Source organism: Chiloscyllium plagiosum, unplaced genomic scaffold, assembly GCF_037043375.1.
Source record: "Chiloscyllium plagiosum isolate Xiang-an unplaced genomic scaffold, Cpla_swu_hap1 HiC_scaffold_11, whole genome shotgun sequence".
In the NCBI taxonomy this organism is placed as follows: domain Eukaryota; kingdom Metazoa; phylum Chordata; class Chondrichthyes; order Orectolobiformes; family Hemiscylliidae; genus Chiloscyllium; species Chiloscyllium plagiosum.
The window spans coordinates 39,734,282-39,759,035 of NW_028270149.1; the positions used below are offsets into that span (position 1 = coordinate 39,734,282).

A 24,754-nucleotide genomic window follows, 5' to 3' on the forward strand; every position below is an offset into this window, starting at 1 on the left:
GCCACTCACTGTACCAACACCTGAAAGTTACAAGTTTACAATTGGCCTCTGATGTTATGTGGATACCGTCTAAAATTACATATTGAAACCAAATTGGTATCCATACATCAATTTATACTTCAAATTCAAAGTTATCTGTGAGCAGGACTTGGGAGATCGCCTCATGCATAGTAAGTGTAATTGATGTGTAATGGTTCGTAAGCAATGTACAAACATAAAACAATTCAACTTACTTTTGCATTGAGCTGTTGAGCTGCCATTTTAATTACCTTTCTCGCTGTATCTGTGTTACCCACCATAAGTGTTAATGCCTAGTAAATCAAAAACAGATGCCCGCGTTAGTTTCATCTGAACATATTTTAATTTTTATGTTTTTCAAGAATGATATAATGTATTCAGTCATAAATTATAGAGCTTTAAATTACAGAAGAAAACCCTTTGGATCATCCACACCAGTGTCCACACCAGTCATCAAACACCTAGCTCCATTTATCCCAGCAAGGAAATTCCTGCTGGTTACCATACACTGTCCTCCCTCAGCTGATGAATCACTACTGCTCTGTTGGACGATGCTTGGAGCAAGCACTAAATGGGGCATGGGTACAAAATGTACCTTAAGTGGGGGATTTCAATGTCCACCACCAAGAGTGCCTTAGCAGCAGCACTACTGATTGAGCTGATTGGGTCTGAAAGGACATAACTGCTCAACTGGATCTGGAGCAGGTTGTGAGGGAACCAACAAGAGGAGAAAATATTTTCTTGACCTCATCCTCATCGATCTGCCGGCTGCAAATGCATCTGTCCATGACAGTAAAGAGTGAGAGTGTCCAAAACACAGTCCTTGTGGAGACGAAATCTCACCTTCACATTGACAATATCCTCCATTGTGTTGTGTGGCTCTATCACTGTGCTAAATGGGACAGACTTTAAACAGATCTAGAAACACAAGGCTGGGCATCCATGAGGCGCTGTGGCCAATCAATAGCAGCGGAATTGTATTCCAGCTCAATCAGTAACCCCATGGCCCAACATATCCCCCACTCAACCATTCCCATCAAGCCAGAGAATCAACCCTGGTTTAATGGACAGTACAGGAGGGCATACCAGGAACGACACCAAATGAGGTTTCAAACAGGAATAATAGCATCCCAAACAGCATAAGCAGCAAGTGATAAACAGAGATAAGTGATCCCACAACCAACAGATCAGATCTAAGCTCTGTAGTCCTGCCACAAGCAATAAGAAGAAACCCATTCAAACATGGGGAGAATGTACAAATTCCACAAAGATAGTTGTCCCAGAGTGGAATTGAACCTGGTTCCCTGGGGTTGTGAAGCAGCAGTGCTAATCATTGAGCCACCATGCTGCCTCTGAGCCACTGTGCCATCCCATATCTGCAGGTTTTCCTCAGGGTAGTGTCCTAGGCCCAACCATCTTCAGCTGTTTCAGCAATGGCTTTCATTATAAGGTCAGAAGTGAGAATGTTCACTGATGATTGAACAATGTTCAGTACTATTCGTGACACCTCAGATACATGTTCAAATACAAAAGATCTGGACAATATCCAGGCTTGGGCTGACAAGTGGCAAGTAACATTTACACCACACAAATACTAGGCAATGGCCATAAGAGACAATCTAACCACTGCCATTTGACATTCAATGGTGCTACCATCACTGAATCCCTCACTATCAACATCCTTGGGGTTACCGTTGACCAGAAACTCAACTGGACTCACCACATAAACACAGAGCTTCTGAACTGCTCTTGCAGCCAAAGAATACTGCAACGAGTAACTCACCTCCTAATTCACCAAAGCCTGTCCATCGTCAACAAGGCAAAAGTCAGGAGTGTCATGGAATACTTCCCAATTTTCTGAATGACTGCAGCCCCAACAACTCGCAAAAAGCTTGACACCATCCAGGACAAAGCAGCCCTCATGATTAGCACCACATTCACAAACATCCACTCTATCCACCACTGGTGCTCAATAGCAGCAGTGTGTACTACCTACAACATGCACTGCTGAAATTCACCAAGGATTCTCAGACAGCACCTTCCAAACCCATGACCACTTCCTTCTCGATGGACAGGACAACAGATACACGGGAACACCACCTGCAGGTTCACCATCAAATCACTCCCTATCCTGACTTGGAAATATATCACTGTTCTTTCGCTGTCACTGGATTAAAATCCTGGAATTCCCTCCCTAGCAGTATTGTGGATCAACCTACATCATATGGACTACAGCGGTTCAAGAAGGCAGCTCACCACCGCCTTTTCAAGGGCAACTAGGGATGGGCAATAAATGCTGGCCACCAGCAACATCCACATCTCATGAATGAAAAAATAACTCGGTTACTTACACATTCATTCACTCACACACTCAGTCACTTGCACGATCATTTACTCACACCATCAGTCACACACATTGAGAAGCTTTGGGATCTTGAAACTCTTACCAGATTAGAACAGAAAGCTGTAATCAGTGGGTCTGGCTTCTGTACAGATTCACTTTGCTGCCCCCTCTGAGGTTTAATGTGCTGAAAGAGTTCTGCAAGCTTCTCCATTGGAAGTTTGAATAGAAATATCAGAGGAAAGGAATTTTATTTTGGCTAGTCACCATTGGAAACAGGTATTCTAATCCTGATTGGAAAATTTGGGCTATTACCATTTTCAGCATCTCTTAAAGCCTTTTCTGAACAGAAACCATTTTTCTAATTTCAGCAAAAACCACAATCTTAATCACATGAAATTTGAAAAATCTGTCTTTGCCAATATTTATTATAAATTAAGTTAGAAGCGACAACACATACTGAAGCACCACTCTGCATTGTCATCACTAGCATCTTCATTGACATCTTCTTGGGATATTCATCTTGCTTCATCTCTTTGATTTGCCTGTGTACAGAAAGTGTTGTTATGATTAATATCTCTGCACATAAACTGCTAACAGCAATTTGACATCAATAAATAATCTGCTTTGTTCTTGCACAACCGAAGAAGATCTGAAACAATATATTCCACAGGCAAATAGCATTGCTGAGAATCAAGAAAATATTTCTTCCAACTTTCTTCTTTCCGTTCCTCTTGACTCCTGTAAAGGATTACAGTTTGCTTGATACCAAAGGTTCTTCAGTACCTTTTCAAGTAGCCACTCCTTATCAAATAAAAGCAAAATACTGTGGATGTTGGAGATCTGAAATAAAAACAGAAAATGGTGGAGAAGCTCAGCAGGTCTGTGGGGAGAGAAGTCAAAATTAGAATGGTGTTGGAAAATCACCACAGGTCAAGCAGCATCCAAGGAGCAGGAAAATCACCAATTCGGACAAAAACCCTTCATCAGGACCTGATCAGCCCTTCCTGATGAAGGGATTTTGCCTGAAATGCCGATTTTCCTGCTCCATGGATGCTGCCTGACCGGCTGTGCTTTTCCAGCACCACTCTAATCTTGACTCTAATCTCCAGTATCTGCAGTACCCAAGTCCTGTTGGGAGAGAAACTGAGTTAATGGTTTGATTCAAATGTGACTCTTTTTTGGAATTAGTTTTGGAAACAGTTCGGAAGAAGAGTCGTTGGGCTTGAAACAGAAACGCTGTTCTCTCTCCGCAGATGCCATCGGACCTGCTCAGCTTCTCCATCACTTTCTATTTTATTTAAATCATTCTTCATGTGTCAGCTTTGACTGTGACTCCCAGCAGGCCATGTGACTCGGGCATGATAGGCAAAAAGCCATCTTCTGAATATCCGAAGTTCTCATAAAATTTCCAGTTCAAGATCCTGGCATGTAATAAGGAGCAGGAACTCTGGCTGATATTTCTAGTCTGGAGTTAAATATGATTCAGTTGAGATATTTGCAGATCAAAAGTGAAACCAGGGATCTTTTAATCCTACAGAATGATGGGATTTCCTCCCTCATCTCAGATGTTTAGTCACAATGGTGACTGTCCCTTCAGTGTTTTAACAGCACAGGACTTTTAAGAGATGGAGCATTATGAGCAGAGGAGTTATTCTTCATGTCTGTTGGCATATGTGGAGTATTATCTACCACCAAGATTTTCAAATTAGGTAAAAATAACCAGTAATGTCGGTAACAATAAGCCTAAGAAGGTAATGTTTAGCAGGGAGACTGTAACAAAGCTGGTGAAATCCCCATATTTAATGCCACAGTAAAATATGCAATATCTGAATGACATTGACTGAGAGCATATCCAAATACTTTGAGCACCTTTCACCCTAACACTTCAGTAACAGCTAGCTTTCAGCACACAGATATATTGAGGAAATCATAGATATATCTTCTAGGAAGTAGAAAAACCTCATTACTGTTGTCACTTAACAACATAAGGAATGTGACAGAGTAATATGATTTTAGATAGCTTTTGCCAATTAAGCACATCCATACAATGTTAAGCAAATTTCTCATCTGGGTGTCAGCATGATGTGGAACCAGTCAATTTACACTTGTCTGAAAGCTGCTTATATGTTCATTTTAAAGCAATCGTCAATGTTACTACACTTCAGGAAGCATGAAGAGGGGCGACTCAGATTTCCTCATGACCAATGCAGAAACAAACTCGGTGCCGAGAATAATGAAGCTTAGTATGCAACTGGAATTGTATCATGTGAATCTTAAAGCAGTTTTCATTTGTCTAAAATTATAAGAAGCATCCCTACTGAGATTTTCCAGAATAATTGTCGTCTGTTGTCTGTAATCTTGAGGAGTGTAAGCAAAGCCATGTCATAATAATATAATTAATTATTATCAATACAAGCAAGTACAATATAATACACCAGATTTATCATCAAGCAAGACACTTTCCAAGCAACACCAAAGCTGTTCCAAAGACGAATCACAATGAACTTGAAACATTAACTCTGTTTCTCTCTCCACACTTCTGAGTTTCTCCAGCATGTTCTGGTTTTATTTCAATACCAACTCTATACTATTTATTAAAAGAGACAAATCAACACTGCAGATGTTAGTGTCCAGATCCTCTTAACCATCATGTTTAGTTCTTCAAGTATTATCTATGAACATCTTAAGCTTAGGTCTTGATATTTTGTAGCCAACAATAATCTTAAGATCAAGGTGGTGTTTGTTTACTCCATGTGAAATGGGGGAATGCTACCAGATAGCATTAGCACAGTAGTGTTTGGGCTTTAACTCAGGTAAGCAGTGGTAGCCCACAGACTCTTTCACATCATTCTTGTGAATGTAGTAAGCCTGTTGGTCAGGCTAAAAATGTCCATTGACAAGCTGATGGCAATCTAGTAGCCCTGTACTTCATTGAGAGAATAGGTATTGATTGAAACAGCAATGTTGGTTGCAGTTAGTAGCATCTGAACCCAGCCCACAGTAACATTTGGATTACTCCTGGACAACATTCCAACAGCAAGTTTAAAGATTTGTTCACTTTTCAGTGAACCTTCCTAGAAAGTATAGAAATGTAATTATCAAATGAGAGCAGGTCAGGATCAGGTTGTGATGGTCTTTACAACTGAATAGCCAATTGAAACTCACTATCTAGACTCACGCGTGAAGAAAGTCCCAATGGCGAGGTGGCAGAGAGTGGCAGACAAGAGAGAAATCAAAGATTTAATATCTGTTTTAATGTGGTTTTGTCATGGTAACATCACAGAGGCACCACTCTGAACCACATAAAACAGTCTATGATGTAAAGAAGAATTGAAATTCTTACCATTGAAGTGCTGAAAGCCATTTTTCCTTTGTTTCTGTAGAACTGAAAGATATTTAGGAAAGATTAGTTAAGTTTTTGACACGTTGCATTAAAATGTCTCCATTACTCCCTTCCGGAAAATTTAAACAGAAATTTTCAAAATGATCTTTCACCTAAAAGTGATCACGCAGTTAGTTGTGGGCCATCCGATCACAAAAGAATTTTCTGGAGTTGTTTTCCTCTCACATACTTCATCAATGCAGAAGGCTGTCCACATTTCACACAATCTGACCTGATTCTTCAGCTTTAAATTAGTTGAAGACCTGTATTGAATTAAAGAATGAAGTGAAAAAACTAAACACGTCTCTGGGAGATGATGAGCACAAGGTGACTTCTGCTGGAAAGTGTTTATGTGACTATTAGATGAAAATGAAGTTGGCTGTGTGGCTTCCACAGTTGAATAACCAGGTGGCATCTACTGTTTAGGCTCAAATATGAAGAATTGCCAGTTGGATGAGATAATGGAGGGCTACTAGCTCCCATGCATACATAATCTTGCAAAGTGTCAATCCTCAAGAAAAAAGAAATAACAGTGATGTTAAATGAATATGTTCTCTTTTCCAATTTCAAGCACAGTACTCCAGTGCATTACCTCAATGGCGTTTGGCCATCTTAAATCAGAGAGACTGTCCTCCTTCAATCACCTATATTCTACATTCCTCAAGTACCAAATAAACCTTTTGTAAAATATTAATGTTTATATCTATTTCATAATGAAAATTTTTATCTCGTCTCATACGTGAGTCAGTTCCAGATACAGTACTATGTTTGCTGAATGTGTTTGCACCATTTAGTAAAGGCAGAACATCATGTTTCAGTTGGAACATACTGTGCTGCACCCAAATAAGGCAGTGGGAGACTGGGCCAGGAGCCCAATTCCTCAGCATTATAGATAAACCAAACATATTACTGAGAGAGAAGCAGCAGAGGTGGAGTTAAAGAAATCTATTTTTTCATCTCTTTATACAGATGTGATGTTTTTTGATATCTTTGTAGATTAAGTTATAATGTGATAGTAAAGTGTAAAAAAAGTGTCACTTTTTACATCCCTTAGTTTGCTATTCGGAAGCACATTACACAAAAAAACTGTTAGCTAATAGCTTACCAAATGACTTAGAAAAATCACCACAATGAGTTTTCCCTTGTTGTTTTGATAAATAATTACAGTATACATAAGGTTAGCGATTTTTGAGATTTGTAGCTCAGGTTGTTGATAAGTATGTAAGTTAGCTCGCTGAGCTGGAAGGTTTATTTTCAGATGTTTCGTCACCATACTAGGTAGTATCATGAGTGAGAGTCTCCGGTGAAGTGCTGGTGGTTTGTCCTGCCTCTCTATTTATAGGTCTTGGTTTCTTAAGGTGGGTGATGTCATTTCCGGTTCTTTTTTTTAAAGGGAAGGTAGATAGGGTCTAAATTGATGTGCTTATTGATGGATGCCTCTAAGAATCCTCGTGTGTGTCTTTGTTTCATCTGTCCTAGGATGTGTGTGTTGTCCCAGTCAAAGTGAAGTCCTTCTTTCTCTATATGTATGGAAACTAGTGAGAGTGGGTCGTGTCTTTTGGTGGCTAGTTGGTGTTTGTGTATTCTGGTGGCAAGTTTCCTGCTTGTTTGTCCAATGTAGCGTTTTTTACAGTTTTTGCTTGGTATCTTGTAAATGACGTTAGCTTTGCTGGTAGTATCTAATGGATCCTTTGGTTTCATCAGTTGCTGTTTAAGTGTGTTTGTAGGTTTGTGGGATACCATAGTGCCAAGGGGTCTGAGTAGTTGGAAGTTATTTCTGATATGTCTTTGATGTAAAGCTATAGTTTTTCGTTGCATTGTGTCCACTTGTTTAGGTTTATTTCTGAGGAATCAAACCACTTTTACTGGGACAACACACACATCCTAGGACAGATGAAACAAAGACAAGCACAAGAATTCTTAGAGGCATGGCATTCTAACCAGAACTCCATCAATAAACATATTGATTTAAATCCCATCTACTTTCCCTTAAAAAAAGAACTGGAAATGACATCACTCCCTTAAGAAACCCAAGACCGATAAATAGAGAGGTGGGACATACCACAGCGCTTCACCAGAGGCTCACTGATGACGTTACCTAGTATGGTGAAGAAAAGTCTAAAAACAAATCTTCCAGCTCAGCGAGCAAACTTACATACTTAGAATATATAAGATTTACAAATCCTTTTCCCATATTACCTTTCATAGAGTGCAGAATTGTAAATTGAGGGTATATGAGCTAATAATTATGTAGTTGGTTGATCAATGATAACTGTTTGAAGTCTATGGTTTTTAAAATTCATTCATTGAACATTAATATCACTGGTAAGGCCAGCATTTTCTCCCCAACCCTGATTGTCCTTGAGAAATTGGAGGTAAGTTGCTTTCTTAAGCCATTTCTAAGCATATTGTGTTCCATTGGTACATCACAGTCCTGTTAGGGAGGGACAAAAAAGATGAATTCCAGACTTAAGGTGAGAGTGATTCCCTTGGTAGGCACCATTTGACTCATGTTCATATCAAGGAGCCTTAGCATAATGAAGTAAATGGAAATCAGGGCAAAACTCTCCAGTGGTTAGAGACATACATGGAAAATAAAAGTTGGTTCTGATTGTTGAAGGTTAGTCATTTTATTCCGGAGACATTATTGCAAGAGTTTCTCAGGGTTAAAGCAAAATTAAAAGAAAATTACGACAAATGTTGGAAACCTGAAATTAAAACAGAAACTGCTGTAGAATTGTAGCAGGTCTGGTACTATCTATAAACCATCAGATTTGCTAGTTTCTTCAGGATAGTGTACTCAGACCAGCCATCCTCAGTTGTTTCATCAATGACCCTCCCTCCACAAAGTTAGCGTTTGGAATGCTCCCTTCTGATTGAACAGTGTTCAAAAACATTCACAACTCCTCAGATACTGAAGCAGCCAGTATCCATATGGATCAAGATCTGGGCAATAATCAGGACTCATTAGTAGAAAAAAACTGTGCCAGGCAATGACCATCTCTAACAAGAAAGAATTTAATCATATTCAGTGGCATTACCATTGGTGCAAGTCCCACCAGTGGCATCATGAGGTTTACCATTGACTTGAAACTTAACTAAACTAAACATATAAATATTATGGAAACAAATGCATGTCAGAGGCATGAAATTCTTCAGCAAGTAACTCAGCTATGACTCCCCAAAACCTGTCTATTTTCAGTCTCTGAGTACAACTCTGATATCTCACAATATCATTCGCATCAGAGCAGCTTGCTAATTGGCAACCCATCAAAAAGCCTTAACAATTCATTCCCTCCATCAGCAGTATTATACACTCTCTACAAGATACACTTTAGCGACTTGCCAAGTTTCCTTTGCCATTATAAGTCCAACCTTTGACTTCTACCACTTAGAAGGAATAAAATCTCTTCTAAGCTATAGACCATCCTGGCTCAGAATGATATTGTTGCTCCTTCACAATCAGTGGGTCAAAACCTAACAGCAGCAGTGTTGGACTGCAGTGGTTCAAGAAGGTGGTGCACCATCTCAAGAACTCACCCTCTCTCCAGAATGTGGTAGTTGGTAGGCACTGGTGTGATGCATGGTAACCACATCTGCAGAATGTGTTGGCAGCTTGAGGAACTTCAGTTCAGAGCTGATGATCTAGATTCCAAGCTGAGGACACTGTGACACATAAAGGAGGGGAGAGGTACCTGGACATTATTTTTCAGGAGACAGTCACACTCCTTAGATTGATTACATAAAATTTAGTCTGTAGTCTGGGACAATAGGGTGTGGCTGCAACTGAGGCAGGTATTGAGATCCAGAATTTAGCTTTGGAAAAGCCTCAGCCAGTTCCCTTGTCCTATCTTTACAAACTTCTTGTTCCTGGAGGATGACAGAACTGATCACAGCACCACGGTGTGGAATGCCATTCAAGTGAAGGGAAAAAGAGAACTGCAGTAGCAGCAGTAGAGACTAGTACATTCAGTGAATAGATACTGTTCTCTGAACAAAAAAACAGAGGTCCCAAAGGCATTTGATAACGTGGTGCCAAGGTTCAGGAAATGTTCTCTGAGCTTGAGAGGAACTTAGAGTGGGAGGAATGGATCCAGCTGTCGTGGTCCACACAGGGACTTCATTTGAATGCACACAACATTCATAACAAGATAGATTAGTCAATGGTGCAAATAGAAATAAATGAAAGTGACTTTTTAACTAATAAAAAATGTGGCTGCAAGATGACTAAAACTGAGAACTCGATATTCAAGGATACTCAATATTTGGAAAGAATAGGCAAAAAGGAAAAGGAGGTGGGGGTAGATTTGTTAATAAAGGAAGGTATCAGTGTAGTGGAAAGTGGTGAGAAGGTAGAATATAGAACAGTACAGAACAGGAACATTCCACCATATCTGTGCCAACTATGGTGCCATTCCAAACTATTTTCATCTATCTGCACATGGTTTATGTCCCTCTATTCCCTTCCTATTTCATGCGTCTGTCTAAGTTCTTCTTAAATGTTGATATTGTATCTGCTTCTACCACCTCCCCATCAACATGTCCTAGGTGTCTACCACCCTCTGTGTAAAAAACTTTCCTCACATATCTTCTTTAAACTTGCCCCCTCTCACCTTAAACCTATGCTCCCTAGTATTTGACATTTCCACCCTGAGAAAAAGACTCTGACTATCCATCCTATCCATACCAATCATAATTTTCTTTACTTCTGTCAGGTTGCGCCTCAGCTTCTGACACTCCTGCAAAAACAAAATTTGTCCAATTTTGTTTTATAGCTAATACACTCCAATCCAGGCAACATCATGGTAAACCTCTTCTGCATTCTCTCCACAGCTTTCACATTCTCCCTATAGTTTGGCAACCAGAACTGCACACAATACTCCAGATGTGACCTAACTAAAGATTTATATAACTAAAGTTTTTACACAGCTATACGTGAAATAGATCATGATATGGTATTGGTTTGGATCGAAATAATGAAAAGCAAGGGAAAGAACTCACAGGTGAATGTTGATAGGCTCCAAAGTATTTCCTTACTGTCGGATAAAGTATATATATTGAGAAATAAAGGAGGCATGTCTGAAGCACATTAAAATTGCCATGGGGGATCTTCATCTAATTCGTGATAACAAATCAGATGGGCAATAGACAACGAATTTATATAGTGTATCAGGATTGTTTCTTAGAGCAAAATATTGCACAACCTACCCAGGAACAGGCTAATTTAGAACTAGTAATGCATAACAATGTAGGATTAATAAGAGATCTTTCATTTAAGAATTCTCTAGGGGGTAGCAATCACAATGTGGTAGAAGGCAGAACTAAAGTAAGTGTATGACCTGTGGAGGATGCAACTAGGGAATTAATAATAGGGAACAGGGAAATGGCAGATAATTTACTGATAATTTTGCATCAGTCTTCAAGTTGGATTAACGACAAACATCTCAAAGATAAAAAAAACAAGTTGCTAAGTGAGGCAGTGAAGGGGCAGAGGTGGGTGTCGTTGTCATCACTAAGTAAAAGTGCTGGGAAGCTGAAAAGTCTGCAAGTGGACAATTCACCCAGAATGGAGGGACTACATCCCAAAGTTTTGAAGAAGATAACTGAGGATTTTGTAGAAGCATTGGTCGTGATCTTACAGGAATCACTGAAATCTGGGACGATGCCAGAGGACTGGAAAATGGCTAATGTAGCACCCCTGTTAAATAAGGGATAGAGGCAGTTAGCCTGACGTTGGTTTGTGGTAAGGATGAGATTGCAGAGTATTTGAAAGTGCATGGTAAAATAGGGCTGAGTCAGCAAGGCTTAGTTAAGGAGGGGTCATGCCTGTCAAACCTGTTGGAATTCTCTGAGGAGGTAACAAGTTAGACAAAGAAGAGCTAGTGGACATGATCTATTCAGATTTCAGATCTCCAGAAGGCCTATAATGAGGTGCTGCACATGACACTGCAGAATAAGATAAGAGTTCATGTTGTTAGAGGCAAGGTATTGCCATGGATACAGGATTGGCTGTCTGGAGGGTGGCATTGGGTGGGGATAGAGGTGTTTTTTTCAGGATAGCAGCCAGTGATTAGTAAAGTTCTGCAGGAGTCAGTGTTGGGACAATTACTCACATTATACATTAGCAATCTGGATGAAGGAACTGAGGGCATTATTGCTAAGTTTGCAGATGACACAAAGATAGGTGGAGGGCCAGGGAGTGTTGAGGAAGTGGACAGGCTAGAAAAGTGGGCAAAGAAATGGCAGATGGAATACAATGTGGGAAAGTATGAGATTATGCACTTTGGTAAGAAGAATAGAGGCATAAACTATTTTCTAAATGTGGAAAGGCTTTGGAAACCTGAAGCATAAAGGCACTTGGGAATCCTAGTTCAAGATTCTCTTAAGGCTAATATGCAGGCTTAGTTGGCGGTCAGGCAGGTAAATGCAATGTTAGCATTCATTTCAAGAGGGCTAGAATACAAGAGCAGAGATGTACTGTTGAGGCTGTATAATTCTCTGGTCAGACGGTGTTTAGAATATTGTGAGCAGTTTTGGGCCCTGTATCTAAGGAATCACGTGTTGGTATTGGAGGGGGTTCAGAGAGGTTTACAAGAATGATCCTGGGGATGAAGGGCTTACCATAGGAGAGTTTGAGGATTCTGGGTCTGCACTCAATGGTGTTTAGAAGGATGACGGGGAGTCCCATTGAATCTTACAGCATACTGAGACATCTGGATAGAGTGGACATGGAGAAGACATTTCCACTAGCAGGAGAGTCAAGGCCAAAGAACACAGCCTCAAAGTGAAAGGACAACCCTGTAGAACTGAGATGAGCAGGAATATCTCTTCAGACATGAGGCAGTTAATCAGTGGAAGTCATTACTGCAGAAAACTATGGAAGCAAGTCATTAAGTGTGTTTAAGATAGAATTAGGTTGTTTCTTGATTAGTAATGGGATCAAAGGTTACAGGGATAAGGCAGTACACTGGGATTGAGAAATATATCAGCCATGATCAAATGGTAGAGCAAGCAGGATGGACCGAATGGCCGCATTCTGCTCCTATATCTTTTGGTGCTTTGGTATTGTGCCATTGGGAGGAAAGATCTTGCAACAGTCTCTACTATGAAGACCAAAGCTTTTGTCAAACTAATGGGCCTAATTGTAAACACTCATCGAGACCTAATGGCCTGTAACCAAGAGTTTTAAAAGCAGCAGAGATAGTGGAGGAGGCATTGGTTTTGCTGGAATGAAGGAGTTGACTGCTCAAGAATTACTGAATAGATTAGGTGCTATTCATTACAGTTCAGAAGAATGAGGAGTGTTCATGTAGAAACAAACACAATTCTGTGGGGGCTTGATAGGGTAAATGTTGAGAAGATGTTTCTATTAGTGAGGAATCTCAAATAGGGGGCATAGTTACAGAATATGGGAACATGCACTTAAGATTGAGATGCAAAGGTATTCCTTCTCCCAGAAGGTAGTGAATGTCTCCAATGTTGTACCCCAGAGAGTTGTGGAACCTAGATCACAGAAAGTATTTAAAGAGAAGGTAGATAGATTGTTGAAATATCAGGGAGTTGAGGACTATGAGGAGCTGGCATGAAATAAGAGTTGAGGCCTAGGACAGATTAGCGATGATGTTGTTGGGGCTGACTTAAGGGGACATATGGTCTCCTTCTCCTTCTAATTTTGATATTCTTAAGGTTAGTAAGAAATAGGCAATATATGCTGGTCATTCGAGAGCTTACATTCCCATTAGCTATATATTCATCAATGATAGATCACCCAGAGATAGTCATGTAATAAAGATGAATTGTAAATGAAAGGCCCATCACAATTTGTCACAAGGCAAAATGTTCAACAAGTAATAACCAAACAGTAACATATTTCAAGCAAAATATATAATTTGGGATGTTGTCAGTTAGAAGTAGTGCACATGGAATGCTTACTTTGATTTTGTAATCACCAAGACATCGCTAAAGAGGAAGAGATGCCTCTCCTGTGTCTGTAATCCTGTCGTCAGCTGGACTCGCTCATCCATGATAAAGGCCGTAGTGGGGCTACTGAAGGCTCGAACAAGTGACTTGCTGTCAGGAGATGTAGGGGAAATCAATCCATCTCTAAGAAGAAAAATAAGTTGTCACAAAAAAAAAATCCAAGTTGTAAGAAAATGAATGGAATTAATTATAAAAATTTGTCTGAAGAACTTTGGTTGTTATGTTGTACATCAAGGAAATGTGATATACTATTTTAACTTCTAACCTTCTCAGTCAGCAGTATCTTCTCAGACCCTGATGGGCAGTGGTAAGTTAGTTGGTATAATCTGCCAGGTGTGGAAAAGTAAGGTTCTTGATATTGAGAAGAAAGTTTCCAATTTTCCACCCAAGGTTTTAGTGCCCAGACATGAGTGTTACTTGTGAAGAATGAAAGCCTACTTGCTCACATTAGCATCTCACTATTACCTAATTTCACCTCATTTATATGAAGTTTGCTATGTGTCCTGGCAGTGGAAAGAGTCTACACATCATCAATTCCTAACGTAAAAGTCTGTGTTGGGAAGATCTGACAGCTGCAACTCACTGGTCTCCATTTAGATATCCATCTTGAATAATATTCCCCAACATCTCAGGCCATGCACCAGGAGTGATCCACAGAGGTTGGCATTGGCAAAACACCAGCCATACCACATCATTAAGATATATTTAGAGTCACTTTTAACACAGTATAGCACTTCAATATTGCACTTTAAAGCTCACTGCCACCTTTCATAGGGTCATCTCTGGGTTTGAATGCTCACAGCATCTCTGCTTTGTCTTTTAGCAGAGGCAGGTAGGCAGCTTGTCATGTTTGGCAGCAATGAATAGTCAGACTATAATCAGTCATGGTGCTGGTGCTTTGTCAGTCAAGAAGGTTGGTGAGATGCACTGGACGAGTGAGTAGGAAATGCAGAGGGGGAAGGGTTAGTAGTTTTGTGGGTGAGGTGGGTGAGAACAATCGAGAGAAGATGCTGCATGCAATAATGAGAGTAGTAGATCATGAATTTCAGTGAGAGGTAGGTGCAATGGCAGTGTTAGTGAGTGTGAGGTAGGCAGAGAGAAGGTGGTGGCATTTAGCCTTGCAGAGCGCAGAAGGTGATGAAATTTCTTGTGACGTTGCTGCACATTCCCCTAGACTGTAGATCAGCGCACTGACCCAGGTGGCTAGTTCTGATGGGGCTGCTAGTACTTGACATATTGCACAGCTGGGGTTTAAATATGGCATCTGTGGGATAAACACTGAAAGAACCCAGAACTAATGAGCATTTTTCCTGCAGCTGAGCACAAGATAGCATGAGAGCAGCACCATGAAGAACTGGTGATTACTAACTGAGGTGAGCAGCCAAACATTGCATGTGATAACTGACAGGAGCTCACAGAGAGAAGTCCTCCAGAAAGCTCCTTAAAATTGGCACTTAGTTGATTTTTGCTAAAATTCAGACTAGTGTTTCCTTTCCAAACTGCCTTGGACTGTTTTGTTGCATGCTAAGCACATGACAGTTGCAAATTGTTGTATTTCTGTCCAACACTTTTTTAGGGCTGTATTCCAATCTGCCACTTATTTGAGGGCAACTCTTAGGAATTCTACATGACTGGCGATCTGTGATTTGCCATATAATGAGTATTGGATTTAAACAGCATACAGTAGCTGTAACCAAGGGAGTGCAGGCACTTGCCCACAAGACGAGTGAAAAACCAAGATGAGCCTATTCTATGAATCATATTCAATGAATCAATTCTCAGTATTCACACATATCTTTACATGAAATTCAACATGTAGTACTGATGTTTAGTATATAATGCATTTCCCCATCGACTATATTTCAAAAATACTTTTTTGGCTGTAAAGCATTTTGAAATCCTCAGTTTCCTGAAACATTACATAAATGAATTTTTTTATTCATCTTCTGAAATTAATGCAAAAACCTATTTTTAAAGAATATAGTTGATGCAGATTCAACTGCAATCTTTAAATGGAAATGAATTGATATTGGTTGAGAAGGGGTATAGAAAGTTCGAGAGATATTAATAGAACTGCTTGGTTTTGTTTCAAGGCAGATCAGGGAAGGAATTAGTGTTTCTTAAAATAGAGCCTCAGTGGATGATTGTAATGTAGTCGGGGGATGGGTGGGTTGAATTTTGTGATTTAACAACCACAAATGAATTCTGAAAGGGTCTGAGTTAAATAATCTTTTTCAATCTACACTTCTAAAATTTTTATAATGGTGGAATACTGAAATGTTTTGTTTTAACCAGCTCTATTCATGTTTGCTGCAGATCCTGAGATCATCTATGGAACGTGTTTCATTTCTCCCACATTGAAATCCTCTGGAATGCAATTCTACTCAATACATTTACCAGATGGATTCAAATTGACATTGGGTTCACATACATTACAGCACATTTATTGAAGTTATTTTGAAAGTTTTCTTTTAAAACATCTATTGGGCTGAGTGACAGGGGAAGATTAAATGCCTCCTTGATTCTGTTGTGGTGCAACAGCCATGCGCAACAGGTTTAGAATGTAGCATTTGTACTATCCCGTCTGGTCCTCACTGACAAGGTCATATCATATGGATAATTACCTAATTTGCATGTTCAATTTTTTTCAGCATCATTGCCTTTAATCTTCCAAAGGATATGTGTGCTCAATGAATTCATACATTTCAACCATGACAGGTTCCCCTCAAAGATTCCCCTCCAACCTGATGGGTTTGATGGAAGCATTGTCATCTCTGGTGTAAGTCACATGAACAGTAAGTGGGGACAAGTGCAAATGCCCCATCATTAGCTTACCAACTTGGATGGTAAGAAATTTGGAAATTGCTGGTTGTCTAAAGGTCTCCCACCAATCTTTAAAGAAAGGCGACTTTTATGGTGGTGGGTAATGGGCAAAAACATTATGAAACAGCAAGCAAGTTGACTCTGACCATTAGCTTGAAGGCTTTTTATGTTATGATGGAAGTGTTGATTGATCAAATTGTCAATAGAAAAGATGTCTTCTTCCTTTTAGATGGACAACAGATGTGAAGAAAGTGGTGGCAAAGCATGTCAATGACCTCAGCATTGTTCTTGGAGGCTAGTTGCCAGCACTTCTGCTTTCCTGTTTTAATTGCTCAGGATATGAATATTTTATCAATCATTCCTTCATTGCCTCCTCTGGCTCTCTTCAGTGTAGCTTCCACCACTTCGCTACATTTTCATTCTCGATAGGATGCACAGTATTAAGCTGCATAAGAATACCATAATCTATAACCTATCCTAGTCACATTCTGATCTGAAAATATTTTACCAGTTCTTCATAGTCATTGGGCCAAAATACTGAAATGTCCTCTCTAACAATAATGTGATGTACCTGCGCCACACCAACTGCAGTGGCTTGAGTAGGCAGCTATCTAAAATTTGTTTTTATTTATTCAAGGGGTGTGGGTGTTGCTGGCAGGACCAGCATTTATTGTCCTTCCCTTGTTGCCCTTGAGAAGATGGTGATGAGCTGCATTCTTGAACTGCTACAGTTTTGATGCTGTAGGTAGACCCACAATGCCAGGAGGGAGTTTCAGAATTTTGGCCCAGTAACTATGGAATGGTGATGTTTTTCCAAGTCAAGATGGTGTGTGTCTTGGAGGGGAACTTGTAGGTGTTAGCGTTTCCATGTATCTGCTGTCCTTATTTTTCTAGATGGAAGTATTTGTGGGTTTGGAAGGTATTGTCCAAGGATACTTGGTGAATTTCAGTAGAGCAGCTTGTAGAATGTACACACTGCTGCTACTGAGTGTCAATAGTGGAGGAAATGACTGTTTGTGCATATGGTGCCAATCAAGCCCGTTGCTTTCTCATGGATGGTGTCAAGCTTCTTAACTGTGGTGTGTTTGGTCAGAATCCTGATATGCCAGGATTCTGGTAGAGGGTAGACAGGCTTTGAGAGTCAGGTGATGATTTACTCGCAACAGGTTTCCTAGCCTTTGACCTTCTTTAGTAACCACTGTATTTTGGTGGCTAGTTCTATTGAGTTTCCGGTCATTGATAATCTCCAGAATGTTGATAGAGGGGAATTCAATGATGGTAACCAGTATTTCCATTTATTTAGTTTTCTTCCATGTGGACCTCCAAGGGCCATGTGCAGCAGCAACTTTGTTACTGGAAGTAAGTGCAGTGAATGGTGTTGATATACCAATCACCATACACAGATCAGAGGTACATAGTTTAGAGGGAACACATATAATACCATTGAATGTCAAGGGTCAATAGTTAGATTCTATGCAGTTGAGGAAGGTCATTGCCTCGCATTTGAATGGCGCAAATGCTACTTGTCACTTTTCAGCCCAAGCACAGAAATTGTCTAGATCTTGCTGCATTTGGATTTGGACTATTTCAGTATTTGAAGAGTCATTAAGGAAGTTGAATATTGTGCATTCTTGGTGAACATCTCCACTTTTGATCTTATGATGGAGGGAAGATCATTAATGAAGCAGTTGAAAATGATCATAGGAGATTGCCCCGAGGAACTCCTGCAGAGATGACCAGCCTCCAAAAACCACAAACATATTCCAATGTTTCAGTTACAACTCCAGACAGTAGAGAGCTTTCACTCTGATTCCAGTTGACTTTAGTTTTGCTCGGGTTCCTCATTAACACATTTAGTCAGATGCTGTCTTGTTTTTCTGAGCCACATTTCTGGAACTTAGCTCTTTTGCCTGCATTTTGTCTGTACTAAGGTTTTAACTGAAAATGCAGTTGAGACACCATGAAGTTAAATACAATGGATGTCCAAAGAGACTTGGGAGTTCAGGTGAATAAATCTTTAAAATGTCATGAACAGTTGCAGAAAATAACCAAGAAAGCTAATGGAATGCTGGTCTTTATATCTAGAGGGTAGAAGTACAAGGACATTGAAATAAACTGCAGTTATTTTAAAAACCCTCAATAGACACCATTTTGAGCACTGTGAGCAGATCTGGCCACTACAGTTCAAGAAGGATATACTGTATTGGCCTGGGAGAAATTATACCGTGGGGTTACAGGAATGATATCTGGACATCACTGGTTAGGTTATGAGGAGATACATATGTACTAGGTCTGTTTCTCTATCATTTAGAACGTTGAGGGGTGATCTGATCAAAATCTTCAAGATACTTACTGGAAAAGACAATACTTTTTCTATTGAGTGGGGATTGTAGAACAAGGGACATAGATTGAGAATTAGGGCCAGACGGTTCAGAGGAGTGATTGGAAGCACTTCCAAATACATTGGACAGTAGACATTTGGAACTCTCTTGCACAAATAGCAGTGGATGCTGGATCAGTTGTTAATTTTAAATTTGAGAAACATGAATTTTTGTTAAGCAAATATATTAAGAAATATGGGCCAAAGGCAGTTATATGGAGTTACGGTGAGCCATAATTTCATTGAATGGTGGAAGAGGTTCGAGGGACTGTTTCTATGTACTGAGGTTAGAATCTGAGTGGTCTTGGTCGCACCTGAACTGTGTGCCAGTGAACAGACTATTGCTGAACAAGTGCTGTTTAATAGCACTGTTGATGACACCTTCCATCACTTTACTAACGATCTGATGATTCAGGGGAAAGGGCAATAAATTCTGACCTTGTTAATACTGTCTAAATCCCATGAGTAAAATATGAAAACAAACCTGATGCTCCCATATAACTGTTTCTCCCTCTTTTCACATTTGCTGTTTGCATTCATCATGAAGCTCATCCTTCTAAACTACTTTTGAAAAGCTTTAAACTGAGCATATGTTTAAAGACTTCTAGACCTCAAAAACTAAGTGCAATGCTTGGAACACTTAAAGGTTCAAAATATGCTACACAATTATAAGCATTTTGAAATTATTAAAGTAACAATATTTCTAATGCCACAAATTATTTCCCAATATCTCAAAAACTTTCTACAGTTTTACCTAAGAGTTGCTCATCTTTTAACAAGATTGGAAATAGTTGTTGTGATTAGTGCAGTCATTGACTTTTGGGCAGGAACAGTAAATGGTTGTAGTATCACAACAGAGACAAATATTGTGTTGGGAGGCATAACTCAGTCATTTGCCCTTTATTTCCATTTATTATTGTGGCTTCCATATGTTTGTAGTCGTGCTTTGGGCATCTAATTTTAAGTCCTTCTGAAAATTGAAATCAAGCTTAATTTTGTGCTTCAACCATGCACTCTACTTTAGCTGTCTTGAAGCACAAACTGTGTAGTTGCATTACTAATACATCTTGTCTTATAACATGTTAAAAATATAATCCACATAAACAATAAGGTCTCAGATTTGAACATTCTATGTAGGGTTAATAGTTTTCATCTCCAGCAGTGGTTGAGGTGCAATACTTGGACAAGGGAAGGAAAAAAACATGCCAGGATCCTGTGTTTTAATGTTTTTTTTTCAGTGGCACCTGATGATGTGTGAGTTTGTGCTACCAATACGATCAAGAGGCTGGAATTGAATTCTTGCGATTAAACAGTTTACTAGTGAGTAGGATAACACAAAAGAATGCCTTTTGGCCCATCATGTCTGCATCACCAGTTTTCAAGAATAATTCAGTTAGCCCCACTTCTTTGCTCTTTCTCTGTATCCTTTTATTCAATCTTTCAAACATTAATCCAATTCCCTTTTGCAAGCTATTATTCAAAGGTGTGCAGGCTGGGTGGATTGGCTATACTCCATTGTCCTGTAGTACCCAAGGATGTGCAGATAAGGTGGATTAGTCATGGGATAAAAACCCCATGTGGGTTATGGGGATAGGGTCATTGAAGGGTTGGGTCTGGGTGGCATGGTCTTCAGAAGGGCGGTGCAGACTCGATGGGCCAAATGGCCTATATCTGTGCTGTAGAGATTCTGTCATTCTTTGATACTGTTCTATTGAAACCGATTATTTAAACATGTTTTTCCTCATGTTGCTGCTGGCTCCTTTACCAATCACCTTACATTTGTGGCCTCTATTTATCAACCCTTCAGCCATTTAAAACAGTTTATTTTTCCAATACATAAATAGTCATAGATAACAACATATTTATATGAATAATAGCCCATTGAGCAAAATACCAGAGGTTGGCCCGTGCGAATGAAATCAAACCCCAACAAGGATCAATGAATTCAGGACAGAACGGGCAGGAAGGAAAGAACAGTTATCAAGAAAATTACTAAGAAAAATGGGTTAAGTGACTAATCAGGCAACAGGAACAAATCTTTAATTTACAGGGATACAGTTGGTTATACAAGACTAAACTTATTCTCTTGGTACTGTACTTCGAGAGCGAATTTTGAACTAGTTTTTTTTAAATTAAAAATATTTAGGTAATATGCCAAAAGTTGTAAAAGTCAGTGATTACCAATAATGGTTCTTGCAGTTTTCCTGTGCGTCAGTACAGCATCAAATCAGTGACAGTGAGAGTCTGAACCTGCTTTTAGGTTGAATAAATTCAGGCTTCTGTAAACAGATCAGGAGCAAGAATATTCCACTAATGCTCTTGTAGACTAAGCCAAACTGACAACAATTAATTACAGAGCAATATATCAGTGCAGCTGTTTAGACTTTTCAGTTGTAATTTCTAAGACAGAGATAAGATTTGCACAGCCATTGGCCAAATAAAGGCAAGAATTTCTGAACAACGAATGATGGCTGAAAGCTCACTCTGATCTTCAGCTGCTGGGAAATAGTGCTACTGAGCATGTACAGTACATTCCACAGGGTGCATGAGTACTGAGAATGATGCATTTCATAGCCAGAGGACAGTTTAATGTAAACTGCACCATCAATGAATTACAAATTTCAATTATGTTACATACACACAATATTGTTGGAATATATGTTGTACTTATTGTGCATATGTAGGGCTGATTACAGGACTGATATTAGATAACTACATGAATTTAAGTTAGTTCTTTATGGGGAAAAGCTCTTTTAAAAATAATTAATGTACATTATAAGCATCAGGCAGTTCAAATAGTTATTTTACGCATTTCACAGATAAGATATAGTTACCCAGGATACTAACAATAAAATACATATTTTATGCATATCAAAATAATCAAAACACTCATTTTCATCAAGGAATGATGAAATGTTTAAGAAGATTGTTTCAGAATGAAATTTTAAAAAGTGTCTCTAGAAGGTCATGTTGCATCTGTACAGGACATTGGTTAGGCCACGGTTGGAATATTGCGTGCAATTCTGGTCTCCTTCCTATCGGAAAGATGTTTGGGTGACCTTATAGAGGTTTACAAAGTTATGAGGGGCATGGATAGGGTAAATAGGCAAAGTCTTTTTCCTGGGGTCAGGGAGTCCAGAACTAGAGGGCATAGGTTTAGGGTGAGAGGGGAAAGATATAAAAAACACCTAAGGGGCAACTTTTTCACACAGAGGGTGGTACGTGTATAGAATGAGCTGCCAGAGGAAGTGGTGGAGGCTGGTACAATTGCAACATTTAAGAGGCATTTGGATAGGTATATGAATAGGAAGGGTTTGGAGGGATATGGGCCGGGTGCTGACAGGTGGGACTAGATTGGGTTGGGATATCTGGTCGGCATGGACAGGTTGGACCGAAGGGTCTGTTTCTGCGCTGTACCTCTCTATGACTCTAAGTGAATATATCTGTAAAAGTCCATGATAGAACAGGTTAGTTTCCTTGACAAATTTCCCCTTGTACAGTAAGGGGTTAATACCCTAAACCTTAATGTAAGTTTTGGGTCCCAAGTTGTCTCTTCTTGACCAGCTAAATTTACTTTAATTGTTCGGGTGATGGTCCTTTAATTAGTATGAGTAGCAAATCCAGTCCATCGTTTGGCGCATATAGCACTTTACACAGCCACTAGCCAAGAGGACGCTAGTTGATGTTTGCCATACTAGGATCAATGGGTATTGCCAGTGTTGCAGGAGAAAGTGACGACTACAGATGCTGGAGATCAGAGTCAAAACGTGCTGGAAAATCACAGCCAGTCAGGCAGCGTCCAAGGAGTAGGAGGGTCTACGTTTCGGGCATAAGTCCTTCATCTGTAATGTGGGAGTCACCCACCCCCACATTCCTGATGAAGGGCTTATGCCCAAAACGTTGACTCTCCTGTTCCCCAGATATTGCCTGACCTGCTGTACTTTTCGAGCACCACATGTTTTGATACTGCCAGTGTTGCAGCAGGCTCAGAAGAAAAAGGAAACCTGCATGCCCTCAGACCCAAGTAAGTCTGGGATCTCACCAGAGAAAGGTTTGTGGGTCCTAATACTAGGAGTCGGGCATGTTGAATGTTGGGGGGCAAAACTGTAGAGGGGTGAGAGTCGGGGAATGGAGAGGGTGCTCAGATTGGCACTGACCAACAACTTGCAGAGCTAAATTTGCCAAACCACACTTTTTGTTCATGCCCCTCCTGACATAGAGTCATAGAGATGTACAGCATGGAAACAGGCCCTTCGGTCCAACCCGTCCATGCCGACCAGATATCCCAACCCAATCTAGTCCCACCTACCAGCACCCAGCCCATATCCTTCAAACCCTTCCTATTCATTAGATCAGTCCACATGAGGCCCTAAACAGGGCATTATCTTCCATTTAAGAACATCAATTTCACCACAGGTCTGTATAAAATCCAACAACTCCCCTGTTGCCTATAAAGTCATGTCATGGTAGGCAGGCTAATTATAAAATTTCCTAATTTAAGGGGTCACCACCTCTGTTGCCAACAATGGCAGCTTGAGTCCACTAGTTCTTTCACTGGAGTATGGTTCCATGAGCAATGGGCAGTACATTCTCCAAGCACAATATTTTCACATGCATATTTTTTTAAGTTTGGAAATCAATACAGCTGTGCCTGAATAATTTCTTGTCTGACATTTTTACTCACATATTCCAGTAAAATTTTAGCTTGGCAATAAGATGTGAGAATATAATTTATTTTATGTCTTTTTTTTAACTCAGGAGAGATGAAGTTTCTTACCGTTTCTGACTGCAGACCTCTGAGAGCAAACAATGCAGCAATAGTAATTTGTTTTTATGAAGCCCATCTAATATAGCAAAAATGACTTTCTCCTCTGTTTTTGGTTGCACTTCAGTCCCATGCTCCAGATTGTAGAGGGGGGAGGGTAGGTCAGAAGACCTCCTTGTGGGTCTGCTCCTGGGCCTGGCCAAACTGGCCATAACCAGGTACAGGCAGCAGGCCGTGGAGGGGTCTTTATGGCCGACTGTCAGACCCTCTTCCGTAGGTATTTCAGAGCCCGGGTGTCCTTGGAGAAGGAGCATGCAGTGTCCTCCAACACCCTCGAGATTTACAGGGAAAGGTGGGCACCACAGGGAGTGGAGTGTATTATTTCCCCCTCCAACTCTATTTTGATTTAATCCCTGCCCTCCCCTTCACCTTTTTGATCACCCAGCATTGCCCTTAGCATGTCATTGGCCACTTGGGTGTTTTCTTTCTTCCTGGTTGTGGAAATTGAATAAAGATTGGTGCAACTGTTGTCTTTCACCGTGTCTCACACCTGCACACACACAACATGGGTACTGGGGAAAAATAAGCTCTACCACAGTTAGGCAGTCGTGTGGGTTTTTTTGAAAAAAAAGAAAAAGAAATATAGTAAATATGACAAGTTGCTTTGCAAAAATAAATAATGGACTGGGGAGAAATGGATGCCAATCAATATTAGGAAAAATTACCAAAGGTGATTAAAAACATAGCACGAGAGAGATTGTAAGGAGGATTTGATGGTAGAAATAGTAGTGGTATGATGAAAGGTTTTAGGATGCCACACTCAAACAAATAGAGGCTCTCCATGGCTGGTTGTTCCCTGGTTGTTAAGATTCAGAGACAAGGTCCTGGAATCTGCCACAAGAACAGCTCTACATGCACTTTGCACACTGCAATCTATTATTAAAGCAGATGACCTGGGAGTATGACAGTTCTATAGACATTGTCCCAAGTTCATGTATGCTTATCTATTCTAAACATTCATGCCCGTACTATCATGAAAATTAGTTCTGTTTGAACTTAGCA

General features: G+C 40.0%; 1 protein-coding gene across 3 annotated transcripts in view; it reads right to left on the minus strand.

The window, feature by feature from the left end:
• Positions 1 to 24,754, minus strand: part of arhgap20b (Rho GTPase activating protein 20b) — a 110,441-nt gene that overhangs the window by 40,420 nt on the left and 45,267 nt on the right. For all 3 annotated transcript variants that reach the window (XM_043704831.2, XM_043704834.2, XM_087991983.1), the window contains 5 exons: positions 13,677 to 13,847; positions 5,858 to 6,007; positions 5,706 to 5,747; positions 2,820 to 2,904; positions 234 to 311 (listed from right to left, as the gene is read on the minus strand). In XM_043704831.2, coding sequence (XP_043560766.2) covers positions 234 to 311; positions 2,820 to 2,904; positions 5,706 to 5,747; positions 5,858 to 6,007; positions 13,677 to 13,847 — 526 coding nt within the window. The remainder of the gene's footprint in view (positions 1 to 233; positions 312 to 2,819; positions 2,905 to 5,705; positions 5,748 to 5,857; positions 6,008 to 13,676; positions 13,848 to 24,754) is intronic.